Source organism: Coloeus monedula (genome assembly GCF_965178545.1).
Source record: "Coloeus monedula genome assembly, chromosome: 12".
NCBI classification, from domain to species: Eukaryota; Metazoa; Chordata; class Aves; order Passeriformes; family Corvidae; genus Coloeus; species Coloeus monedula.
The window spans coordinates 6829212-6855400 of record NC_138792.1 but is presented as its reverse complement, the minus strand read 5'-3'; the positions used below and the strand labels follow the sequence as shown (position 1 = coordinate 6855400).

The following is a 26189-nucleotide window of genomic DNA, read 5'->3' as shown; positions in this document are numbered from 1 at the left end:
TCTGCTTCTTCAAATATTTGGTTACTTATTCCACTGTCTCTCCATAAGATAGCAAGAACTGTCTTTTTCTTTTCCAACACTGCATGCCCTAATGGGTGCCATTATTGCAGGACCATCACCTAAGAATTTTATTTCTTTACAGAATTCCTCATTTTAAGAGCAAGCAAAATTTTGAGAGAATCACTATGAACCTTCTGGTGTGCCATTTATCTGCATACAGTCAGCAACTTGAAAAAATGGACTCAGATATACAGGAAAACCACAGAACAAATCATGGAGAAATGCCCCAAAAAAGTAACTCTCCTACTGCTAGCTTGGAGAAGATCACCACCAGCACCTGGAACAGTGTTAAGATGGAAACCTGTGGAGTAGGAACAAAATTGTTTCAAGCAGATCACTATGGCTCGAAGTGGCTTGGGAAGGTTCATAAATTGATAAGCACCACCAAAGGATCATAAGCCTCCACATCAATTGTATAAAGATTACAACAGAGCCACTCACTGCAGTCATTCTGAAAAGGTTATGGGTTTCACAGGTGTGCACTGTCAGTTCTGATTAAGCTTAAACTAAACCAGTTATCTACAATGTTGGAATGGAAGGAGTTTTATAGCTGAATGCAAGGTAAATCAAATTCAGGATACACATCTGTGGAAAAACACAGAGGGCCAAAGTTCACACTCCTGACACGGGCAAAAAAATCCAACCCTCCCAACTCAGGAAGAGATTTGCCTGTAAAAGATCCATCAGTCTGGCTATTGTCCTGTGTTCTGTCTCAGAAAGGAAAGTTATTTTGTCAAAGCTTTGGGTTTTCTTTCCCTCTTCAAATTATTATTCACTCTCAAAATGCAGACTGCTTTAAGATTATTATCTATGTTCATTTCTAAATTGCCTAGAGTTTACTGTTTATCTGAATATAAATGAAATTAATTATACACCTATACTTTTCACTACACAGGACATAAACTGAAGTAGCAACAAATTCATAATGCAATTTTTCATCTTTGCAAACTAGGAATCTTTCCAAGCACAACCGTTCGCCTCAGAGGTTCCTAGAGGTATGCAAGAAGAGTGTGGGTGAAATTCTGCGCCCAAACAACACTGCTAACAACTCAATCGATTTCATAGTGCCAGGATTTCACTCAAAAATAAAGAAATTAAAAATGCATTCTTAACAGTTGACACAAACTGCAAAAGGTACATTTTATTTCCAAAAATACTTCGCATTAATGCTGCAGTTTAAAGCGCCTCTATTGACTCACAGCATTAATAGATGGCAAGAGTGAAAAAAAGTATTTGCTTTTGCAACATCATTATTTCCTTTGCATGCAATTATTTACTTGCCAAACAATGCTAGCGACAAATCGCAGCAGACTCTGAAGTCATCTACACCAGCAGATTTTTAACCCAAGGTAAAAATAAACAGAAACATCTGTAAAGTAATCTTGCAGAAAGCTACGTTTATTAACAAATACATTTTCTAATAAAACACCATCTGCAAGCAACCCTCAGCTTCCACTTGATATAAATAGGCCTTTTACTGTTTTCAGATGCGGTTCCCAGAAAATTATTCCAAGCTCTACTGCAAAACACATCAGTCTTTGTTGCTGCCTGGAATGTTAATAAATAACATCAAGTTTTTAAATAGTCAAACAAATTATTGGCTTGAAACAATTATTCCAATAGAAAAAGCTGACCTTTTCTAATAAAGTGGTTTAAGAATGCATTGCTCCTCATTCCTAGGACAAAAATATTACCAAGCAGGGAAATATTTTTGGGAAAACAGAAAGCTACAAAAAACACATCCTGCAATTCTGCTCATATGTACACTGTACACCTACCTTGCAAAGGTTACTGGTTTAGAGAAACTCAGGCTAAGAGAAAAAATATATAGAGTACAAATAGTTCAATCTGTATCCTTACTATACATTTGTGCTTGGAATGGACACAAATATGAACCAACTAAAATGTTCCTCACAGGACTACTGTACTGACCAGCAATACAAAATTCAACAGCTTAAACTGTTGGTTGCAGAGATTGGGACTGCATCCCAGTATTAAGAGCTCTTCAAAATGCATAAAAGCTTCAATGGGACATATTTTCATAAGCATTATTCACAATTTAAGTCACATTAATTCCAATAAAAAGAAAAAAAAAAAGAATTTAGCAAACTCTGCAAATAAACTCCTTACTGGCAGGATGGTTTAGTACCACTGAAATTTGAACACTGCCATTTTTCCTTAGAGTTTAAAACAGCAAGCTGTCTATCAAACTACCTCCTAACTGAGAATTCAAGAGTGAAAATTGCAGATGAACTGAGATATTAAGAGTTCCCTGTCCAGAACCGGTATAGCTGGTATACATATATTACACCCAACAGAGATCTAGCCTTTTAATATTAATCATAAACCAGAAATGTTAGTGTTCCAAACTGTGCTTTAAAAACTACTTTAAATATTGCTACTGGGACTATCACAACAAACTGCTGAAAGAAGTCATGCACATTCTAGAAGAAGGAATGTTTTACACTGTAATTCCAGGGAATGCAACTGTGTATTTCCAGAGAAAAATATTTAGTGAATGTAATACTCAAGCAGTACTAGAGAGAAGATATTTTAAACCACTTACTTCACTAACAGGAGGAATGTTGAGCTTTGGTACTTTGTTCTTCGAACTAGGTGTGTTCACTTTTCCTTCCAGCAGTGTTCCAAAGGACTGATTTCCATATCCACTCTCAATTTCTATTGGGGGTTTCAGTTCAGGTGAGTCATTGGGTACCTGGTCCTGACCGTCCATAGGCCTGACATAAGCTGTAGGCTTTTGCTGGACCATGCTGTTTTTACAGTGAAGTCCTGGTGGGAAATTCTGAGTCGAAAGACCATTGTTTGCAGTTAACAAAGAAGTGGAAGGAAGTGGAGATCCCGGACCATGGCCTACAAACTCAAGCTCTGTGGGTGACTTCGAATGACTGTTTTCTTTGTAAGTGTGTTCTCCAGGTGCTGACTTTGCATGAGTGTGCCTCCTTGAATGTGAAGATGTTGCCATAGGATTTGCTTCCTCAGTTCCCCCACTTTTATGCTGCTCACTCTGGCAATTATAGAGATCTTCATACCTGCCCTGTGACTGGTCATGAGAAGAGCTGTGCTTTGTCCGACTCTGCTGACCACTGGATTGGCTTGGCTGGGCCCCACTGGAGTTGTGACCACTGCGTGACCAGTCTGTCCTCGACTTCCTGCTGCTCTGGTGACTGTGTAGCAAAGTAGAATTAGATGACAATGAAGAAGGCGGAGGCATTGATGTTGATGTGTTACCGCTGATCTGATGAGATGGGATCATCCTGTTTCTCGGTTCTGGGAAAAAGTTCTGTTCATTTTTGTCAATGGGTGTCTGTGGGACAGAATTCTTTGGGATTCCTACAAGGTGGCTCTGGTTGGAGTGGTTGGTTAACAGATCCTTCATCTCATCATAATTTCCCAATGTGTTCTGGACACGGTTTGCAAGGGCATCGCCTTTATTTGTCTAAAATATATTAAAAAAAAAAAAAAAAAAAAAAAAAAAAGACAAGAAAAGCGTGAGTAAATTTCTGATTTACAAGTTACTGCTCAGAATAGTTGTCTTAGAAGATGGCAAATGTTAGCTGTTTAATGGTGTCATGCTGACATTTAATTAAATTTCAATTACATTTTGCATATGTTATGTAAGACAAACCTATCAATAACTGTGTTCAAAGAACCTCTTGAAACAGGCTTGCATCAGTAACACTTGTCTACTGCTTCCCATTTTCTTAAATATGCTCTCAGAGAAGTGTTTAAATTGCATCAGTTATGGATGTTAGGCGCAAAATAAGCTGGGTTTACATCTGAGATGTTGGGCTTTTACATTTCATATTGTGCAAAACGAGAACGTACAATTACTGGCTACTGAACATTTGAATTGCAATCAGACAAGTTGATATAAGTATGTTATTGCTCTATCAGCCCCTTGACCCACAGTCATAAATAGAAGCTGGGTAGTCTGTAAGAGCACCAAACTCTTCACTCCAGTTTAACTTCAATTACTTTTCCACAGAAAGTACAGTTTGACCTGAAGTATCTACCATCTGAATCCAGAGAAGAGAAAGCTTCTACCAAACGCAATGATAGGTTCAAGTAAAAGATCATACAAAAATGTTTTCTCATAGAACATAAACAGACATGATTGCCACATTCTTAAGCATCGGGACTCTTCCGCTGTCTGTAGGCTGGTTGTATTTCTTAACCCTGATTTTCTTTGATTTCCAGTAATTATTAAATAAATACTGACTCATCTTTGTTTCACTGCTATTATACTTTTCCTTTTGAAGCATGAAGTTTCTTTTTCCTTTTCCCTTTCACTTGTAAAAAGCTGGACAAATAAGCTGGAAGCTATAATTAATACACAGCTGATTTCCTTTCTCTTCCTATTCTAACTCACCCCACAGAGACCCAAAACACCAGCCTTCCTACTGATCTTTCTGTTCCACTGAAATGACCAGCAGAGAACTAAAACATCTTATTCCCCATGCTTACGGCTTTACAAGACTCAAAGGATAAAAACAAAGCCAAACTACAGTTCCTGTTCAAGCAGATGGTTCGTTTCTACAATCTGGAATTAAATGACAAAGTTATGTCATGATACAGCCAGCTCTACTTCTGTTTGGAGGTGTTTTTTCACTCAATAAAACAAAGAGTGCCACAGTCCAATGGCACCTTAACACCATGCCATAAAGACAGGGAAAATTAGCATTATGAGCTTGTGCTTGGTTAGAGAGCGTCACAGTCCTTGGTGAGGGATCCTACTGGGCCCCTGATCCCATTTTCCTCAAGTATTAAGGAGAAGTCTGAGTGATGAAAAAAATTCATGCATGGATTTCTCCTGAAATATCTACTTATATTATCCACTGCTGAACTAGTCAGAGGATGAGAAGAGTACTGAACATGCCATAAAAAATGTTTAAAAAAAAAGAAGATAATAAATGCAAATTTCCTTTTGCTCATTCTCAGGGATTGTAACATATATTAGCACTGCACTGAGGCAGTGATTTAAAAATTAACTGTTCAATGTTGTTCCCGTCTCTATACATTTTGCCTGTGCTCCTAAGTGATACAGTTAATAATCCCAGTTGTGGAGAGCCACGAATCACTTTTGTTCACTAACTAAGTCCCTAGGTTGGTCATTTTAGTGGCAAAAATTATATTCTAGCTAAGCCAAGAATAAGCTCTTTGTATATGAGCAGTCTCCTTCAACTGAGTTGCACAATGAGCTGTTTGGGCAGCAGCCAAAACCAGGCTCTCTCTGTTCAACCCCCAAATTTAAAACAAGGAGATTCCATTGTGCTTAAGGGCCCAGCAGGAATTATGATTCGAAGTCTAAACACTTACATACTTGTTCTGTTTCCTCCTTGCCCAAACACTTTAACTCCTTATGGGATAGAACATGGGAAATAACAGTATCAAAAAGAGCCTGACCACCAACCTTCACCTCTGTGGTTCAGCTGCACTTCCAGGGTGCATTTAGCTTACTTTCCAGAACGCACAAGTTAAAAAAAAAAAAAAAAAAAAGGTACTGACAACAAATCATCACTGTAACACCAGCATCCCAGCACACTACATGGCTTGTCTAGATCCTCACAGAGAAAATATTTTAATTTGAAAGTAGATCTTTTCTATAATTTTATGTTGGAGGTACCTAATTCTCTCAACTTATTTTCTTTTACATGTCACATGATGATAAATATAACCTTGCTTGATATTAACTCTTTTTTATGCCTAATGTTCACATCCTGGGGATAAAAGACATTGTATAAATGTTAGGTATTATTATTCATAGTCTTTTACTGGGAACATTAATAAAAATATATTTACTGAAAACCATGGAGATTAAATTATTTTAAACACCCTTAGTGTATTTTAAGTACACTAAAGCTCATATCCAATGGCTATTGAAGTCAATGGAAGGATAATTACCCTTTTCAGCAGCCTCTGGACCAGACTGCAAAGCAAAAAAACCATTATGAATGGTAATTTGGCTTACGCTTAAATAAAACTAGAGCACACACAACTAAGACCAGACTTGGGCATTACAACCTGAATGAGCTCAGGCATGTAGTGCACTGTTCTATCTGCATTTAAGACATAAGGCATAACATTAATGTTTTTACTTTATTTCCACAACAAATTCAGGGCTTTGACGAGAAGCACAGAATTCTTGACAAGCCTGGATACCAGCAAGAGAAACACAAAATCCAGTCATAATTTCTGCTTGCTCTTTGTTACTTCCAGACTGGGGACAATTTCTACCTTCATATTCCAGATAATTGGCTGATTTCTTAAAGAAAACCACTGTACATCTTATTTTTTGAACAGCATGCTGAATCACAATTTTGTTGCTATCAAGGAAATGCAGCATTTTCAGTATTCCAAGGCATAAATTATATGCCTGGTTTATGACTCATGGCTAGTAGCATTCCCCCTCATTCTAGGCTTCTGTTAATTTAGGAAATGCACATCTTCCTGCATTTGCTTCTATTTCTTTCAAAAGCTATCTGTAATAGAATCCTACTGGAAGACTAATTTGCTAGCTAGCTATTGCATTATAGTTTTTCAAAGAAAAGAACTAAAGCACTCAAACTTATAGGCCCCATTTACAAGTGTTTTGTGAAAATTTGTGTGAAACTTGAGGTTTCATAATTCATTCACTTCCTTATGCCTCATAGTTAAACTAACCTCCACAGATTAGAAGCTGAGATCTTTTTTATGCTAAGCTTGAAAAGCATGGAGGGGCTTTACCTGAAAAAGAGAAACGATTTAATGTTCACCAAAGGCTCCGCAATGGAAATGATGCCCACTGGGTTCTCTTTCTTAAGTTGAACTCCTCTGAGGCAATTCCTTTGAAACGTAGCAAAAATACTCCTACTGTTTTCTTTTAAAATACTCATCTCTGAAACTCTTAACTAATTCAAAACATTAAAAGATATCAACAATTCAGTAGTAAAATTACAGTTTCTCTCAGGAAAACTCCAACATTGCTTTTTCAAATGTCTGTTGCTGTTACACTGCAGGCCCTTCTCTGATCCCTTCTGCAAAATCAAGCATGAGCAGGTTGCACCAGGGTTCGAAGGCAGGACCTGCAACCCACATGCATTAAAGAGCAACACAGCCCTTGCTGCCTGACCTTCCCAAAATAATGCTGGATGTCATCGCTTTGTCAAAGGCGTTGTTTTCCTACATGAGACAGTGGAGCTTCAAAAGGAGATGTTTATCTTTTAACAAGCATGGAAAAATATATTTTATACACCCACAGAAATAAGTATCTCTTTTCATGTAAGTGCACACATACATAAACTACAAAGAATCAATGTAGAAACACACATTTGTCCAAAACTATAATGAACACCCATGTTTTATTTGACAGAAGGAAAGAAAGAGGCTGTAACAGCTAGGCTAGAGCAGAGAAACGACAGATGAAGGCAGATACTCCACACATCTCATGATACACAATGGCAGTAGGCTCCATGAGAAAATCTGAGCTCCTGTCTTTGTATAACTTTTAATATCCCCAACCTTAGTGCAATCTTCAAACAGCTGCCAATTATTCAGTCTTTAAAACTTCAATAACAGCAGTGGTGGTATTCCCTACCCTGACAGTCCCTCCTCTGGATACTGCTGAAGCAAATGAGGAAGAAATGATAAACAAGTAAGGACAGTAGGTCTGGGAATAAAAGAAAGAAAAAGAGATGTTTCCGATTTCCTGAGACCTGCCTGCTATTCCCAACCTTTTCTTTGTCACTGCAGTCTCCATGCTAGCTCATGCCCCCAGATCTTTCAGAAATGTACCAGCTGTACCAAGAGCTGATGCTCATTAGCAGAGCCAGCCCAGTGAGGATGGGGACCCTGTGCCCATCACAGGCCAAAACACTTTGCTGGGCAGTGTTTTACCTCACTCTGCTCCCCCTGAGTGTGACCAGAAGAAACAAGTTCAGCTTCTTGTGCGCACAAGGCCTCGAGTCTCATGAACACAGAAACATCTGTTCATCTCAAAACAGAGAAGAAATTCAAACTGCACGTGCAGGATATTTGTTCTCTCGTCAGGGTCTCTTCATTTTGTTTTAGAATAAATGCAAACAAAACCCTAAATTTAGTTTTGCACTTATTTAAGAATACAAATCACTACATATCCACTAAGAGTTAGATTCAGCTTTTATTAGTGCCTAGGAAACTATACTGTGGCTGGGTCTTAGCAATGCTGAACTTAAAAAGGAAATAGTGGTCTATCACTTCATCCCTTTTTTCCTCATAGTGTAAAGTGTAGGCAAGACCTAGCTTTCCTATTCAGTTTTGCTTCTACCTGTTTTTTCAAATTTAAGACAGATTTAACTACTAGCTATTTAACTATTTTTGCATGCAATTTCCTCTCAATTTTTATCTTTCACAATTTATAATTATAATGCTTTTTTTATGGAGGTAATGTATTATGTTTTGCTTCATCACACAAAGTTTACAAACTTCTCTGCCAAGTAGGTGAAAAGGAATTAAAAGAAAAAAACCAACACATGCTCTGTGTACACTTGGTGTAAATACATACACACTAACCAGATCTAAAATCAGATACTGTCATGCTTATTATACAATAGATATTGGTGGTGTATGATTTTAGTTCTTGACACAAAATTTTGCACTGTTTTGCACGCTGGTCTACTTCCTGAAATCCAAATGACCACTTGCATTAGTCTAATGGAATTATCCATACAATATTATTTACAATAATATTGATTAGCTACATGGACTGGTAATGTTCCACAGAATTAATTTATCATGGTATCAATCACTTACCAACTATCTGTCACGGGTAAGGAAGGAATCTTTACCCCTGAGAAGCATCCCTGCTCAAGCAGAGGGCCACCTGGGGTGCAGTCCAGCTGCACTTCAGGGAGAGACCAAATTGGGCCCATCCTCGTGGCAGTATTTACAGGGTAAAGTAGTTGGCTGCTAATCAGTAGAATAGACAAGATGGATGTCTTCACTTTAGCTTTGATATCTTGTTCTGTACTTTGGTTATCTTCCGCTTTTGGGTTTCAAAACCACCTTTTAAAATACCTGTCAAGATACCTTCACTCCCTTGAACATGAGCCAGGGGCTTTCCAGCTGGCAAGTTCACGCCAAGGAAGAAAGGCCTGTTGCTCCTCAGCCAGCCTGAACCAAAGTACAGCCTGAAGTCGAGTGCATCCGTCACAGTTTTGTGGTCTACAATTATTAGACACCATTTGATAATAATGACAGTCTTTTCTCCTCCTTTTTGGGTGATTTTCAAAAAGCCCTCATCCTCCCTTACAGCTGCTAACAATGTAAAATGGAAAGATGAAGTGGTAGCCTTTCAATGGATGTCACTGATTGGGAGGAGAAAGAGATATGGAAATTTACATTCTGATGAATTCTTTAGGGAATGTCTTACTGAAAATCAAAGCAGCAGAAATCATAAAGGGGGACATCCCTTGGTGATGAAAATCTCAGGCAGCAAAGCTCCTTAGAGAGAATAGGACTTGTAACAAAAGTCCCTTTCATAACCTTGTCATGCTCCCCAAAGATTCAGTCTCCCAAAAGACTTCTTTGGATGCTTATGATTGCACAAGAGAGATTATGGACTCTTTATTTATAGCGAGGACATTGGTTTTAACAACTCAGATATATTTTCTTCTTAAAAATAAAATAACTTAGTGCTAGCTTTGTAGGTACAGACCCACTTGTAGAAATATCAGCTGCACTTACTTCTACTGCAGGACTTTGCTGTGTGTTTAGAGGAAGAAATCTTAAACTGGACTGTAACCAAAATTCCTCATTCTGCCAAAGCAACCTGGGCAGCACATTCAGTTTGGTCTGGTGCCATATGCTGATTTGGATAATCAGTGTATTCAAGAGTGTAAGCATCAAGGCAGATGCAATACTTCAATTTCTTAGAGGTGATGAGAAGCTTTATTTGTATTTGTATAAGACATTCTGAAAATGCAGAACATAACAATGTAATTTACCTTGTAGGGTTCCCCAAAGAGGTTAAAACCTGAAGCAAAGAGATCTTCATCTTGCTGGACTTCCTGGTTTCTCCTCTCCCATTCCTTCCTCTTAAGTGCACTCCGGTCTTGCTCATAGTGACTGAAGAAAGATTAAAATGACAACACATTATTTTCCCCATAATTTTGTTACACGTTTATTACTATCAGTAATGACAACAAAACATCAGAAATAATGCAACTCCCGAGGATAATTCTGAAAGAAACAGCCACTGAATAATTTTCCCAAATTTAAATATGGAACCATAAAACTACACAAAATTGGGCAGTAGGACATGCCCATTGGAAAGTGTTTCAATGAAACAATGCAAATATTGTTTACAAATTAATAGAGCATTATGCAGAAGAATAAAATACATTTTGACATCCTTGTACTAACAGTCTGTAAACACCTGTGCACCTGCACACAAACACACACACGTGTGCCCACAAAGCATGTGTCTGTGCAGGGAAAGCAAATGTGAAGGCAAGGAAGCACAGCAACATCTACAAATCCATTACACTAAACATCCATCCCAGTTCAGCCTTGTGTGATTTAGACCACCTAATTCTGTCCCACTTCTTGTTAAAATTTATGTACGGCTTCATTGTAGATGTCAAGGAGGGGTTAAGAAGTGTTTTGTAGCAGCAGGCTGCTGGAAGAGATTTTAGGATGGTTGATTCCAGTATCAGATAACTCTACACACAAACACAGAAAAGGATCTAGCATCTCAGGGTAGCAATGGTGAGTGGCACTTATCTGTGTGTCAGCTTACTTTGTGCACCTGCCAGACCTAGATGACAGGCTGAGAGACCACACTCACTTCTCCCCTGAATAGCACTGAAGTACTTTGGTCTCTTGGCTCTGCAAACTACCTCCTGCTCCTCTGAGGGAAGAGATATAATTAAAACCCTGAAGGAGAGGGAAAAATAGCAAAGGAAAGAGGAAAGGAAAAGATGCATACTTCAACTTGCACTGACAACCTCTCATGTGACAAGCATTAAGGGACACTTCTGTGCTTTCAACCCGAATCTGATTTGTTACAAGGCTTTTGGCTCTGCTTTGTGTCAGTTAATTAGCTCCCGAATTCCAGATGACAATTTGAATAGCAGATTCGGTGCATGCCCTGATGTTATCTGCAGTAAGCACTATCTCCCTGATAGATCCTGGCCATACATGCACACATCCAACACACAGCCTGTATGTACAGATGCTTACATACAAACACACATATTACAGCTGTAACAAAGAACAGTTAATTCTCCTATCTCTGGCAAGAATGAATTAAATCTCCATAGAGCTCCACTGCACTTGGAAGATAACCAAATATCTACAACTTTTGCCTTTTTAGCTCAGCATGATGTTGTATTGAAAGCTTCACACCGAGAGATATAATGAGGAATGAACTGCACAGTGATGAGGCTTTAACAGTGTATAAAGTCACTGATTTCTGAGTGAAACCACAATTACTAATTTGAAGCACCAGCTAATTAAAACCACAGCTATGTATTTAGCCTCTTGTTATACCTACTGCAGTTTATAATTATGAGGACCTCTTTATCTACTCAATTAAAGTTCTTATGATTCAGGCAGGTTGTGTTTGAACCTGCAAGCCCTGTGGAGAGCACAGGAAAGCATATGTCTGTTGCCTGATGACTCCATGTAGCTTTACACTTATACATTTGTTTTTGTACAGGGAAATAAAGAAAAAAAAAAAAAAAGACATGCCACAATGAGATTTCTAAATAAAAAATATGAATTAATAATTGGTTTAAGCAATTCAAGACCACTCAGACTTAGATTGAATAAGGCTTGATTATGGCTTGTAAACTGAATGCAAAGCCACCTACATAGGCTGAGCTGAATGATTTCCATCTACATTTTCCTTCTACAAATCAGAAGGATGAAAATACACCATGTTTTGTTTTATTTAATTTACTTGTTTATAACACCTCCTGATGTACTGACATCACTAACACCAAAAGCAAGCTCCAGAACACTGTTATAATCAATGCTGTATTTCTGCAGAAGGTATAGTACTGTTTCCTGGATTCCTGAGGGAGACAGAAGAGAAATTGTCGTAAGGACAGTCACTTTACTATTCTACACATAACCACATTGCTGACGTAACACTGTAAATCACAGGCAACCTGTTCACTAAAAGGTGAAGGGGGGAATGAGTATCCCTTCCTTTCATACACTAAATCAAGATTATAATCCACAAGTATGGGAGTAAGTGAATGCAAGCTGTCTCCCAAACTGGTACCCAAAGATGAGGCCAAGGCTGATTCCACCTCTCCCAACAGCTTTGCTGGAGCCAGGGGTGGGGTTAACCCAGAAATAATCCAGCCCAGGAGCAGTAGGAACACACTGTATTTATCCCTCTCATGGGGGATCTTTCTAGAGATTTCTTTGGCAGTTTGACCCATAGACTGTTCAGCAAGATCGGGTCATGGTGAAGTTATAAGCCCAGTCTCACGGATCTAGTCTAAGCAAGATTTTATATCCTGCATAAGTAATCTTTGCTATGGGAGCAGTCCCATCCCAGGACTGCCAGCATTCACTTCAGAAAGAATTATTCATGAAAGTTAGAGCTGCGTTTTACAGCTTCCCAATGGCCTCCTTGGCCTGGGGTTTCAGGGTGAAATCCTGGACACATTCAAATCAAACTGAATCTGGCCACTGAACACAGAGATCAGAGAGTACAGCACACAACACATCTCACCCTTCATGTGAGGTTCCAGAATTTTGTTATCTAAAAGCCAGCTAAGGTCACAAGCATGCAAAGTATTTAGGAAACCAAGTGAAGCATTATACCATATCCTATCTGCGAAAAAGCAGCAAAGACCCTATGACTACTAAGATATGCTTTATGACACATTACAAAACCACAAATTCAAAAATTATGAAAACAGCATTGGCATAACTCAAAGTGGCATAATCACTTTAAAAGGCAGTAACTTAACACAGTGTTTGGAATATTAACATTAAAAGTTTGAAAATACAGTATTTTCCAACACAACATAGTGAAGGTATTTCTCTTTTATTGTGTGTATGAAAGATTTCTATTTCAGGCACCCAAGAGGCAAGTGCAAAGGCACACCTCAAGCCCTAGACCCCAACTATGTTTACAGACTACAAAACTGTGAGAATCCATGTTACAACACAAGCAAAACCCTAAGTAAATTGCTACCTCTGCTTCAATCCAAATCTCACTCTCACATATTCTCTTGTGAGAACACAAAAGAGAATAAATTAAAGCTGCATTCTGCATTTCAAATTTTCCACTGGCAGAGTCACATAGCAAAGCAAAGGAAGTATCTATGCAAAAGGAAGTGGTTGTTCATCCTGTCAGGTCCATTACTTGGCTTCTTTCTCTGCAAATGTACTTTTGCTATGAGAATGCTTGACATGGCACTGATTGTGGCTATGGGAAGTCAAATATTGTAAGACTGTACACAGATTAGGATAACAATTTATTCTAAGAGAGATGCTGTAATTCAAAGAGAGATGCTGATTAGATCTGGAGGCTGCAGTGCACTGAGAATCTAATGGGATGCTCTCCAGAAATTTTTAATGCGGCCACAATGCAATCTCTGCGACTTATGTTTAATTTTCAGCTTAACTAATGTTCTGTGAAATACAGATGTGTGATTAGTGGTGAAGGTGTCAGTGAAAACTATAGTCAGATACTGTGAGGAACACCAGAGTTCAGTCTCTCTCACTAGTATGAAAAATACTTCCTATGACTCCTCTAAAGCCAGGAGAGCAGGATATCACAATACAGACTTTTGTAAACATTTTTTAAAAAGAGATTTAGAAGAAAACAGCTGTAGGTCACAATATTCACTATATCCGAGAGGACAGTTCCCTAGACACAACTGTTACATGACAATGCGGTTTGGATACATGAGCTCAATTGTTTTGTTACCACTTATTAGATTAATAATTGAATTTGAATGGGCAAGTCTGTACATAGATCTGAGAAAATCAGGAATGGTGAGCAGTAAGAATAGTACAGGAGCACATGAGACCACCAACCTACAAATTACCAGTGTGCTGCATATGGCAGAAAGAATAGCAACTACAACTGTATTGTTGTTTGGGTATGTTAACATTGGGGGCAGGCTGCAAATGCATTTTCAGTAACAGCATTTGGTATTTAATGCTTTGCAATCAGAGCAACATACATCCATTTGTCATTCTTCTCAGCTACGGCACCCTAAGGGACAGTGGTGAGCTGATGCCCTGTGACAGGCCAGGGGCTCAGGCCACAGTGTGAGCCTGCAGGGTGTCAGTGCGGACGGCAGAGCTGCACCTTCACCCCCACAACGGCTGCAGGGACAATCTGGCTCAATCCCTGGAGAACAGAGAAGAGGAGGAGGTGGCTGAGGCAGGAGGCTGTATCAAGGCAAAAGATAACAGACATGCACATAGGTTTTGGACTGGAAGCTAAAAATGTGGATCTGGTGATACGAGATGAAAGTCAGATGAGAGCTGGCTACAAAAAGGAAAACTAGAGGGAGAATAAAATTTGGGGCACTGGAAAGTACAGTGCAGTCATCTGTGGTAAAAATGAGAGGATGCGGTGCAAAAGATCTGGAGGAAAAAGAAAAAACCTTTTAGGACTGACTGCAACAAAGTAAGAGGTTATAGGGAAGAGTTAAAGGGAAGCTGATGAAATGAGAGCACCAGCTAAAGGCTGAGCCCTAGCGTTTGGGGTTTATTTTCAAAGTTGTGCTAACTAAAGTCACCAAAGTCTCCCAAAGTGCAGAAGACGAGGAAAGAGCCTGAGAGACTGAAGAAGGAGCAGAAGAAAGAAGTCAGACCAGACAAGTTTCAAGGAGTAGTCTCTGTGATATTAAGAAAAAGTCGAAGAGAGAAAAATGATCAAACACCTCATGTTGCAGACAAATCATGAATGAGAACAGAATGCAGTTCTGTTGATTCAGTCAAAACAAGAGCCTGATAGGGAAAGAATCAATAAAAAAGCAGGAGCAGAGAGGCTTTATAGCAGTGACAGAATACATCCACGAGGATAAATGAATGACATTCAAAAAAGCCAGCATTTATCCACAAGTTAAGGAAGAAGTAGTTGCTGTTCTCAATAACGTCTCAATTCACAAAAACACAAACTACGATCAAATGAAACATTTCCCTGCACTAGTTCCACCCCCCCCTTAAAATATCAGATATGCCTAAATGATGAAAGACGTTCTCAAACTGAAATGTTTGTAATTTGTGGAAGCAAGAAATAAACACGAGCTTCTAAATTAAGACACAGTGGATATAAAATTATACAAATTTGAGAACTGAAAGTTCTTTCCCAAGGTTGTTGCTTCATAGTTTTCACTTTGCCCACAAGCACTCAGGAAGTTGGAGAAGTAAACTCAGAAATTGGGTTTCCTTGAAAACCAACTCATATGCCTGCCTGCTCAAGGTATTAAACATCCCAAATCAAAACCCACTCATGAGTGTATTTAACTTACATGAGAAATCCAGCTCAGGTCAACAAGGATATCCCCCATGATTAAAACACATACTTGCTTTTCCACACCTGTGCAGTTCTCCTTTAAAAAGTAAGGCAAAAAGCATTTCACCTGGCAATCAAACTAGGTGAAAGACTACCTCTAACAAATACATTACAATGGGAGTTCACCTGTACATAACTCCAGTTTTATCTCACTGTAACTCCATTGATTTAATGTAAAAGCAGAGTACCACAGCACTGTACAAAGGAAGAAAAACTGCTTTCCTTCATCTATGCAGATTCTCCCAGTATAAACACTGGTATTTTAATGCATTTACTCCAAATGGGTGGGGAAAAAAAAAAAAAAAGAAAAAAGGAAAAAGCAGCCTCAGGTCTTAAATTTCATCGCAGGTCATAAAATGTATTAAGTAAATGAGAGGAATTTCAAAATCTGATATTTAAGCAGAAATATGGCCAACTTAACATATCTTCCCTGCTGATCTGAAGTCTTTGTTTCACTAATGATAAACAATATAACCACTACCACACTTAAAATAGCAAAATTCCTCTTCCTCTGTTTATCACCACTGAGCTTACATCTTTGTCCTGGTAATTTTCCCACTTGACAGGGAAAAATCAAGCCATGATAGAAGAGCTTTACAAGTTCTTAGTATCTTTCATATTTAACATTTACTTTAATGCTGTCTTCCTTTTCATAACATGAATAGTTACTGAGAGTATCTTGCACAGAACATATCTATCAGTGCACTTCAAGATAAATGATTTATTTTAAAATATAGAATATTCTGACTTTGATGTTCAACAGTTCTGCAGAGAAACACTTGAGATGGTCAGTGGTTATCTATCCATGTAACCTAGATCTCTTCACAATTTGCATTAAAAACAATGCCATTCCTGTAGCCCATTTAATAGAGAATACAGAAGATGGAAGCCTCCAAAGAAAATAATGCCCAAGAGACCCCTGGATGAATTATGGAAATGTAAGCTAAGGGTTTGGCTAGTATTTGTCATATTCCTCATTCTTTTTAGTTATTCCCACACATACCAAGTACCTAGAAAATGTTATGTTTACATCAGTTTTCTCCTGTTTTTAGTATTGTGCAGCCCCAAACCTTTCCTGACCATGAATTTGGAAGGAACGATTGTGGGGGAATGGATGGCAGAGATAAGCTCCTGAATAGTAAGCATATAAAGAACGGATGAGGTTTCAAAGGGGAGCATTTATTGTTTCCTGTATCGTAGCACATTGTCTTTCAATATGATTAGTTATCAGTCTGAGTTATCAAAAACTGGGATGAAATAAAGCGCTTACGCAGTTATGCTTCATTGATGTCAGCTAGGGGAGCATGAAAATCTCCATGAAGTTGGGTAATTGATGTGTAAATCAGAGCTCAATCACTCTGTAATAGAAATGGTCCCACTGAAAGTACGGTTGTTGAACTGTATTACAGAGGGGTGGGGAAGAAAAGAGAAACAGAGTCAAGACTTATTTATTAAAAAATATAATAACTGGCAATTTACACAATTTTCTCTTCAAGGGAGAAGTGCTGTCAAAGACATTTAAATGCAAGCTGCAGATCACTATATTTGGGTACCCTTATTTGGCAATAATTAACTGTTTCTGTTTTATTAAAATGCTTGGGGACACTGTTATGGATATTTAAAAAGCAAATTAAATGAACATGTTCATCCTTTGAAAGGCAACACGTGTAAATGACATCAGCAATTGTAATTTGCTTAACAATGTGTGTTCAAGGTATGTTTTGGAGTCCTATTACAGTCTTCTTGTCAGTTCAAATTTGTGGTATGAGAAACAAAAGCAAAACTGAAAGAAAAAGAAGGGGAAAAAAGGAACCTAAAGAGAAAAATGGTTATAACCACATCTTCAGAAGGACATAAAAAAGACAAACAGTCATTAGAACATCAGTCACATAAAATAGTTTTCCAACATGTGGTATTTCTCAGAGTAAACATCGGATTCATAAAGAAAAGAGCTAGTTAAGATAACATTATGGGGTTATTTTTGTTGTATTTTTTTTCTTTAAATAAATGAATGCACATTAAGGTGTTGATATCAACTTTCCAGAAACACCTGGAATCCACTATTCTAATTATGACTTGCAATAAACCACTGATAAACTCTAACCAACTTACATAAATGTGAAATTAAAGAGCATTTCTGGCATCAAATGAATTACATTCAGGACACTAGGGCTGGATTAGGAAGGTTTATTAAATGGGTAATGTGCTGTGACTGTAAGAGGACTGATTACTACAAAGGGGTTGAATAGGAACTCTCAGTTTCATTGCCTGAGTTTAACAGAATATAACAGATTTCTAAATGTTTTTTGGATTGAGGGTTTTGTTATGATTTCATTGAAGGCAGAGAAGCCATTAAGCCTTTGCCAAAGCATGGACTATATTTCAGAGATATCTCCTAACAACTTCCTAGCTGCCATCATACTTCACATGCCCATCTCTGTATTAATACAGCACCAGCACTCTGTATTAATGTACTACAGATGAATACAGTTTTGTTTAGTTGCATGCTGTGCATTATTCTTCATACACATTAATAGCAAATGTGGCATAACACTGCTACAAAGAGTATATTTTACATATATTACTCCCAAGACATAACATTAATTTGAATCAATAAAAATCTTCTGACAGTGCTTGTTACAGTCTGTTTTTCCTTCACCTGAACACCTCAAATTGTGAAACATTTCTTGAAAATGTCCATTTATTTTTGTACATGTACCATTTTCAAAGATTAAAATGCATTTTAATATCTAGAAACTCAAAATCTTTAACTTAACACTTAATATGTACAGATTGCATTCTTACACCTGAGCTGAAAACCATTTTGGAACTCCAGTTTTGTCTTTATCTTTTCTTGCAAATATAATTTTTTTTAATTTTAATACTGCAACTCAAAACTTCCTGGGGACCTGTAGGATGCTTCCTTAAAAATGGAATCTACATGTTTGTATTTGCTTGAAACTTTGGCAATGATATGCAAGAGATGGTAGAATAGACAGAAATAAATCTAGTCTTTTAAAAGAGTCAGAAAACAATCACTGATTAACACAACCTTTGGGTACAGATGAATCAGCAGAATCAACTGCTTGGGTATTTTATCGCAGAAATGCTTCTGTGTGCTGCTACAGCTCCAATAAATGCATTCATTTACTAGCAGGCACCTCTGCTCCCTTGAGTATTTTCACATGCTGTGCAGCTCTTTAACCACATGTTCTTAAACTTAACGTGTGCTGAAGAATACCACCACAGGAAAATTAAGAATTCAGTAGGATGACTATTTCATTCATCAATTTTAGACTGAGGGAGAAGTTCACGCAGGTCTTGGTGTGCAGTGCACACGTACAGGCTGATTGAGGCTGCAGTGCACAAAAAATAGTACTGTGAGCCTAATATAATTTAATTGCTTGTTATTTAGACATTGTCTGGCCAAAGAAATTATCTTTTACATAAATTATTCTTCTCTCAGTTGAAACCCTATATAATTGCCTCCATGTGTTTTAGTAGAACCAGAGGAAAGGACAGAGACGATCAAATAAATGCAAGGTGCTCTCAATTTAAATTCAAGTCCACCTCCATCCCCTTTTCAATGCTGTTGTGAAATATATTGCCCATCTTGGGCACTACCAAATTGCAGGAGATGCAGTGATCTTTCAGCTTCACAAGACCTAGTGCTCATCAGGATGGAAAGAACCTAGAACATTTCAAACTCCGAATATTCAACCTTCTTCCGCCAAACCTTAAAAAGCTTCACAGAAACAAGGTGCCTGTTATACATTGTTGCTGCCTGTTCTGAGCTTCCCCTCCCCCTCCCGAGACATTTGCCTCTGCCATGTGCTCAGAACCCCTTTGTTCCAAGAGGGCAAAACCAAATGTAACTCAAACTATTTAACAGCAGTGTCTGATTGGCCGGTCACCCTGGGTCCGCCCCCAGTCCGCCCCTTTCCCCTTCTCCCAATAAAAGAAGGACCCGAGAGGGGGCCTGCCCTCTTTGGCTTGTGCTCTTTCTGCAAACATCTTGTCATCTGTTTTTGAAAGCTTCTAACTGTGGGAAATTAGGCAAGCTGAAAGCTCTATTTCACCCTCTTTGCTTCTGCTGGTGGTATTAGATTTGCAGCTACCATTTTGCCACTTTTAGAGCTACTGAAATGCTGGATTGCCTGTGCTACCTCTCTAGGCTGCCTGAGGCTTTCTAAGGCATTGAACTATGAGCCTAGCCGGTAAAAAGCTGTAAGTATACTTCCTCAATACGTAGCTTAAAAGAGAATATTTTGTGCTTATTTTTCCTAATGATATTCAGAGTCAGCAGGTCAATGGATTATCATCATCCTTGGCTTCTAGTGAGGGAGATAATCTATAACAAATACTGTTCATGCCTTCAGCAAACATATAATGTTTATTCCTCATTTATAAACACTGGATACAGTACGACAAAATAATTTAACCAAACCAGCACAAAGTTCATCAGCATTGCTGAGGTTTACATCCTCTCTAAGGGCATAGTTCAACTTCAACTGATGCTACTGGCAATTTTCCCAGTGAATTCAATGAGGGCTGGATGGGACCAAGCCATTTAATAATGACAAAAAAGCCAGGTCTCAAAACACAGCCAGCTCTAAGCCGCAGCCACTTCATGGTATAAACTAGATTTTCTGTTATATTCCTCATGCTAAACAGAGACTTTTTTATCCACTGTCAAGAGTTTAAAGACTCCTAAGTACAAATCAGCACATGCCAGAGATACAGAACTCCCATGGTCATTGCGTACAATAGATATTGACAGCAGAGATTTCCTGGTTGACAAAGGTAAATAAATGAAATTTGAGAATTTCTTTAAAAAAAAAAAAGTGAGATACCAAATAAGTTTCCTAATCTACCCCACAAACCATTATCACCTTGAACTAAAGAGCAATTATATACACATATACATATTTGTTTTGTTTTAGTGATGTCACAGATTGTGAACGTGAAACCTCAACTAAGTGACAGGGGAATAATCAAATTTGCCTCGATACCACAATAAGCACTGACACAGACACACACACACACCAAGCAGCAGATCACAGACCCTGTCACAGAGAAAAAGTAAACCAAATGTAACATGATACCTGAAAAAAACAACACCCTTAAATTTAACTCGACAAGGGAATGCTGTGTAATTAGGGATATGGCATGTAGGTGTTACACAAGTTTGAAATATGCTCTGGGAGTTGCAAGCTAAAAATGAGCACTTAATATTGTAAAATACTTCTTTAGACAGAGTAAAATCATAACAAAAATGTTATTTAGACTGGCTAAAACTACAACCTCATGTCTGAAATTACTTGAATTTTTAAGGTGGGTGTGATGCAAATGATTATCCCAGTACTGCAGCTCCCCAGAGACAAGCAGAAACTGTATCTGTTTCCCCCATTATGTTTTCAATGTGTTTGAAACCTCACATCTATAACTGACTTCATGAATGACTGAAATATCACAACGAAGAAAACAAGGCCACTTAAGGCCAGACTCCCAGAAGGAGGTCAGACCAAAGCTCTGTTTAACCCATCCTGCCTCTGACAACAGGCACCAGTCACCAGGCCCAGTAAAGCCCCAGGAAACAGGGCAAAGCTCTCCCCAAAATACTGCCATGGCCCTGAGAAAATTTGGGCACATGAAGCTGTGTGTTAAGTACAGAGGACCTGGAATATTTATATTTAGCACTTCTAGAAGACTCTTCTCCAAAGAATGCTCTCAAACAGAATATGCTGTGGCAAGGAGTTGCACAACTCATCTGAAAATTACTGTCTTAACTCGAATGAGGTTTACTACTCACATCAGGTCCAAAAATATCACTGCTTAAAAAAGATTCTGTTGTACTGAACATGTGAGAAGAGAATTCACAGGTGTTTTTGGGGGGCACCACAGGCAAACAGAGAGGAAGCTCCTGTGCTCTTTAGTCTCTGGAGAATCCCATGTGCACATTCCCCAGCATTAACAATACCCTGCACTTTTAAGACCAGACACAGGGGTTACTGCATCCTAAATTACAGTTATTTGCACTCCAAAAACCTATTTCTGTCCCTTCTGCTGTCAATCAGCAAATGAGTATCACTTATTTTTACAACATAAACACAATGGGATACTTAACAAAAGTGCATCCTTTTTTAATTCACTACCATCAACCATTTGTCTAATAGAAATATTATACTATGTAACATGCACAGATTAAAATGCAATGTAAGTTGAATCATATTCATTGGAGGCTGGCCAACTCCAGCGCATTTCACTATTTAATAATAAAATAGTCTAGTGTAAAAATATGTAAACTAGCTTCCATCCTGCTTTAATATTCACTTAACATGAGAAGAAAGGGAATGCAATTTTGTTTAAATATTAAACATTACATTTCTTCTTTTGATTATTAAAGTATTATTAAAGTTAAATGAAAATGTATTTGCAACCTCCTTCCTCTGAAGTCTTACAGGTCACTGTTATCACTAATATTTTGTTCCTGAAGCTGGTTTCTTTGGGGATCTTAAAGCACTTTAGGAATCAGGTCAAGCCATGCCCAATTACACCTCTGGGATGGAACAACTATTGTCAAGCAAAACAACTGAGGGAATGAAAGTTTAAGCGAGGTGATGACAGTCATTCAAGAAGAGATGGCTAAGGAAAGAAAACTGAGGAGTCCCAGCTCTCAGACATTAAACTTTACCCTAAGACCAGCTGTAACTTGCAACCATTCATCCACCTCTGAGCTCTGAGGTGACAACTACCAAGTTGAAATTTAAGACTATCTAACACCACCACATAGCAAGGAGGAATTATCTTTATGTGCCTTTCCAGAACACTGGGTCATACACCGTGAGACAAGTTTTCTCCTGCTGAATGTCACTGGGAGAGGTCAGAAAGGATGTTCTTATTACATTTGCTGGAAGGATGGAGTATATCAAATGATTTAATTTTGTGTAGTGCCCCACTTACTTTGACAAACTGATACAGCACAGGGCATAATGTCATTAGGTGATTAAAGTACAAGAGCACTCAGCTTCCTACCTCCTTTCATAACAAGGGCCTGCAAGGCTACTACAGCAGGCTCAGGATTGGGAAAAATTGTGGTTGTGGAGGCAATACAGGACCACAGAACACCAAACTCCTCCTCTCAGCACCAGAAATAAGCTTCATAGTCCTGAGAGATCCCACCTTCCCCTCGGGCTCCTGCAGCACTTTCAGCCCTGGCAGGAGCCCAAACCCACATGAGACCTTCAAGCATCCTGTGCCCGGCTCTCTGATCCCAGCAGCAAAAGGACTCCAAGTTCAGCTGTACTGACAGCAACTGACGTGATACAATCACAAGGATATGATGTACTTCAATTTTCAGCTGGTATTGCCTTTGAAAATAACAAAGGTTGAGTTCTCCTCATTATGCCAAATGTATTAAAACCTCAGAACCCATGGTAGGAAATGTGTGTTTTGTCACACACACCCTTTAAATTTATGTTTTCTTTCATACAAATATCTAATAGGGTTTGAATAAAATAAAATCTGCACATTGCCATGTGGAAATTAATTTTAAAGAACTGTTTATCAATTTAATTTCACTGATAGTAACAGACAGATTTATGAGGCAATTAACTAAATATTTGTTTTTTTCACGTTTCAATTCATTATAGTAAACTAACAATTTTCCACTTGAAAGTCTTGCATTGCTACACCGAAAGCCTAAAAAAAAAAAAAAAAGTGTTTTTCTGTTGGTCTAGGAAGGATTCTCTCATTTTCACAATGTGGATTATTCTCCTCACATTAACTTAACACACTGTATATGTAATTCAACCCCCCTCATTTCTATATTACCACAGAACCTGTCATTCTTTAAATGCCAGTTTCAAGCAACCAGACATAAATAAAGAATAATTACAGCTCTAAAGCCAGTATAACATCTGCTCAAGAAAACAATCCTACAGAGTGGATTTTATAGCCATGTAACACCCACCAGTTGTTCAGACAATCCCAAGAGACAAAACCAAGGGCTCTGACAGATCCAGCCTGACCCTGAGCCATGATGCCAACATCAGACCACGAGCCCTGACAGAGCTGAGGAAAGGAGCAGAATGAACTGAGCCTAATGTGAAGTCAAACACCAGCTAGAAAGTTCACTCTTTCCTCTGAGGGGAATGTATAGCCTCATTTCACATCTACCTTTGCTTATTCTGATGATTTAAACATCTGAATTAATTATTTCAGCTTCAAGGAGGTCATCTGGCTGCAGCCGTGTGGATTTCTTCACTATTGCTGGCCAGATATTAAACACATTAAGGAGCAGTCATAAGACAGAACTACAGCTTTATGTTCTTTTAACTGGTATTGTACCAAATTAATATCAGGAAGAATATACTCTATAAATATAAAAGCATCTGCTCATATGGCTCCTTGGATTCTTTTCTCCCATGCGTCAGTGCTTCACTACCTGAACAGAAATAGTCTTGGTCCCTCCATATCTCAGTTGCCCTTATGGAGAGCAAGGTGTATCAATTCTTACTGATCTCATGGGTTTCTGTCAGGTCAGCTCAACGAGGATAAACCCTCTTAAGGAAACTGTACCAACTACACTCCTCAATTCCGCACAGATTCTGGTTAAGTATTTCCCTGAATAAAACATAGCTTACTTTTTAAAAATCGTCCTGTTAATTCACTGGATTACAACACAATCCCATCAGAGTATTAGTCTAAATAGGATTTTTTAGTCAGATCTGATCTATAAAATTTAATATTTTACAGGCCTCCATCTCATAATGCTGACAGAAATCATCAGCCAAAGGGAGAAACTGGGACTGTGAGTCACACCAAATGACGGAAACCAAACCTGGAAGCTGTCAGATAAATCCCCCATTTTTTTCCGTTGTTAATATTTACAAATTTGGCAACAAAGGCTCTCCTAACAGCTACTAGTTCAAAACAATATGCAAACACTAGTTAAGCAGTTAATTGCCATTAGCAACAAGCATTGAGAAACTGAGGCATGGAGAAATTAAAGGGCTGGTTCATGGCCACAGGATTCATCAGTGGCAGCAGCAGGACTGGAACCATTTCCCATTGCCCATGTCTTAGTCCTGGTACCTACAGCTCAATTAACCTCCCTTTTCAATGATAAGGAGTTGGTATTACAGCATCTCTATTTGCAATACCTACCAGAAAACATAACCCCCCTCTTCATGTTGCAAGGGTTTAAACATAAACTGAATGTTCCCATAAATACTCTATTTAGTGGTTTTCACTTTTTAGTTCCATTATCACCAACAGCAAAGTAACACTTCAATTTTAGCACTCAGGAGGCTAATAAATATCAAATTAATAAAATACTAACAAATGCAAAAGTACTCCGAGTGGCTAGAAGAGAGGCATTAATTCTGGATAAATGGTCCATACATTATTATTATTTGTCAAGTTTTTAAGCACTGCTTAGTACATCATCAATCTACCAGGTTAAAACAGATTAAATAAATATAAGCACAGTATCTGAGCATCATTAAAAACACAGACAGCAAATTGGTAATGCTCTTTATCTTTTTCTCTTAAAAAAAAAAAAAGGAAATTGAACAGTCAAAAATATTAAAAAGAAAAAAATCAGTAAATCAGTGATCTGATTTACAAGGCATTTTCTGGAGACTAATGATGGGCTGGGATAGATGGCCCTCACTTCTACTTTAGGTTATCAACTCCTCCCACACAATCATTAATTCCCCAGGAAATGCCTTTTGCTTCAATAACTTTTGCTTAAATAGATCACCAGTGAGAAGAAAGAAGTCACGCCATTAGAAATGAACTACTGTAGAGCTTCTGAGCTGCACCTGCCATAATTTGCACATAAAGATTTTACAGGTGACTTGCAAAGGCCATTTTAATTGTATTTCCGACTCCTCCTTGTTACACTGAGCATGATAATAAAAGCAGTCCAAGAGCAGATTTGTGACGCTCACTATAAGTTTGCTGAGAATGTCTGGAAATGTTAAGATGCTTTCATTGAGCTCTCATCCATTAAAAGGTGCAGGATACTGAGTCTAAATTAAGAGCTTCTTTCTAACAGTGGCTATTTCTGATAGATGAAACAGCATTAGGCCCCTTAACTGGAAGGGAGGGGAAAGATAGGAGAGAAAGAGAAAACAAGGTTTTAACCCCTACTTAAGTAACAAACCAGCTCCTAAAACCGCACATGACCAACTCCTGAATGTTGTTGCAAGAGATGTTTAATACCAGGATGCTGTGGAGAGGCCCTGCATCACTCAAGTTTCATTATCATTACAAAATATAGCAGAATGCCTTATTTACAAGTTTATTATCATAAATAATTAAAACAAAACTATCCTTATGGTACAAAATAAATGAATGAAGTACGTTATAGGGTGCATTTGTTCTGTGTTTTATAGCTGTTTCCAGGCTCCCTACATCAGAAAATTCTTGAATTTGCAGTCACTCTCCTGCTCATTAATCCAAATCAGGAAAATTTTACTGCAGCTGGCTCAAATGACTTGTTCTGTCAAAAGCAGGACCATAAGTGCTCTTTACTAGTTGCATATGCAACATGCATTTTTTGTGATAAATCAGAGTATACGATATGCAA

At 38.2% G+C, this 26189-nt stretch overlaps 1 protein-coding gene across 2 annotated transcripts in view; it reads right to left on the bottom strand.

Annotated features, from left to right (window-relative positions):
- Positions 1-26189, bottom strand: part of AFF2 (ALF transcription elongation factor 2) — a gene marked incomplete at its 5' end in the record, with an annotated part of 331468 nt that overhangs the window by 236063 nt on the left and 69216 nt on the right. For both annotated transcript variants that reach the window (XM_082289316.1, XM_082289317.1), the window contains 2 exons: positions 2627-3517; positions 10041-10161. In XM_082289316.1, the coding sequence (XP_082145442.1) occupies positions 2627-3517; positions 10041-10161 (1012 nt within the window). The remainder of the gene's footprint in view (positions 1-2626; positions 3518-10040; positions 10162-26189) is intronic.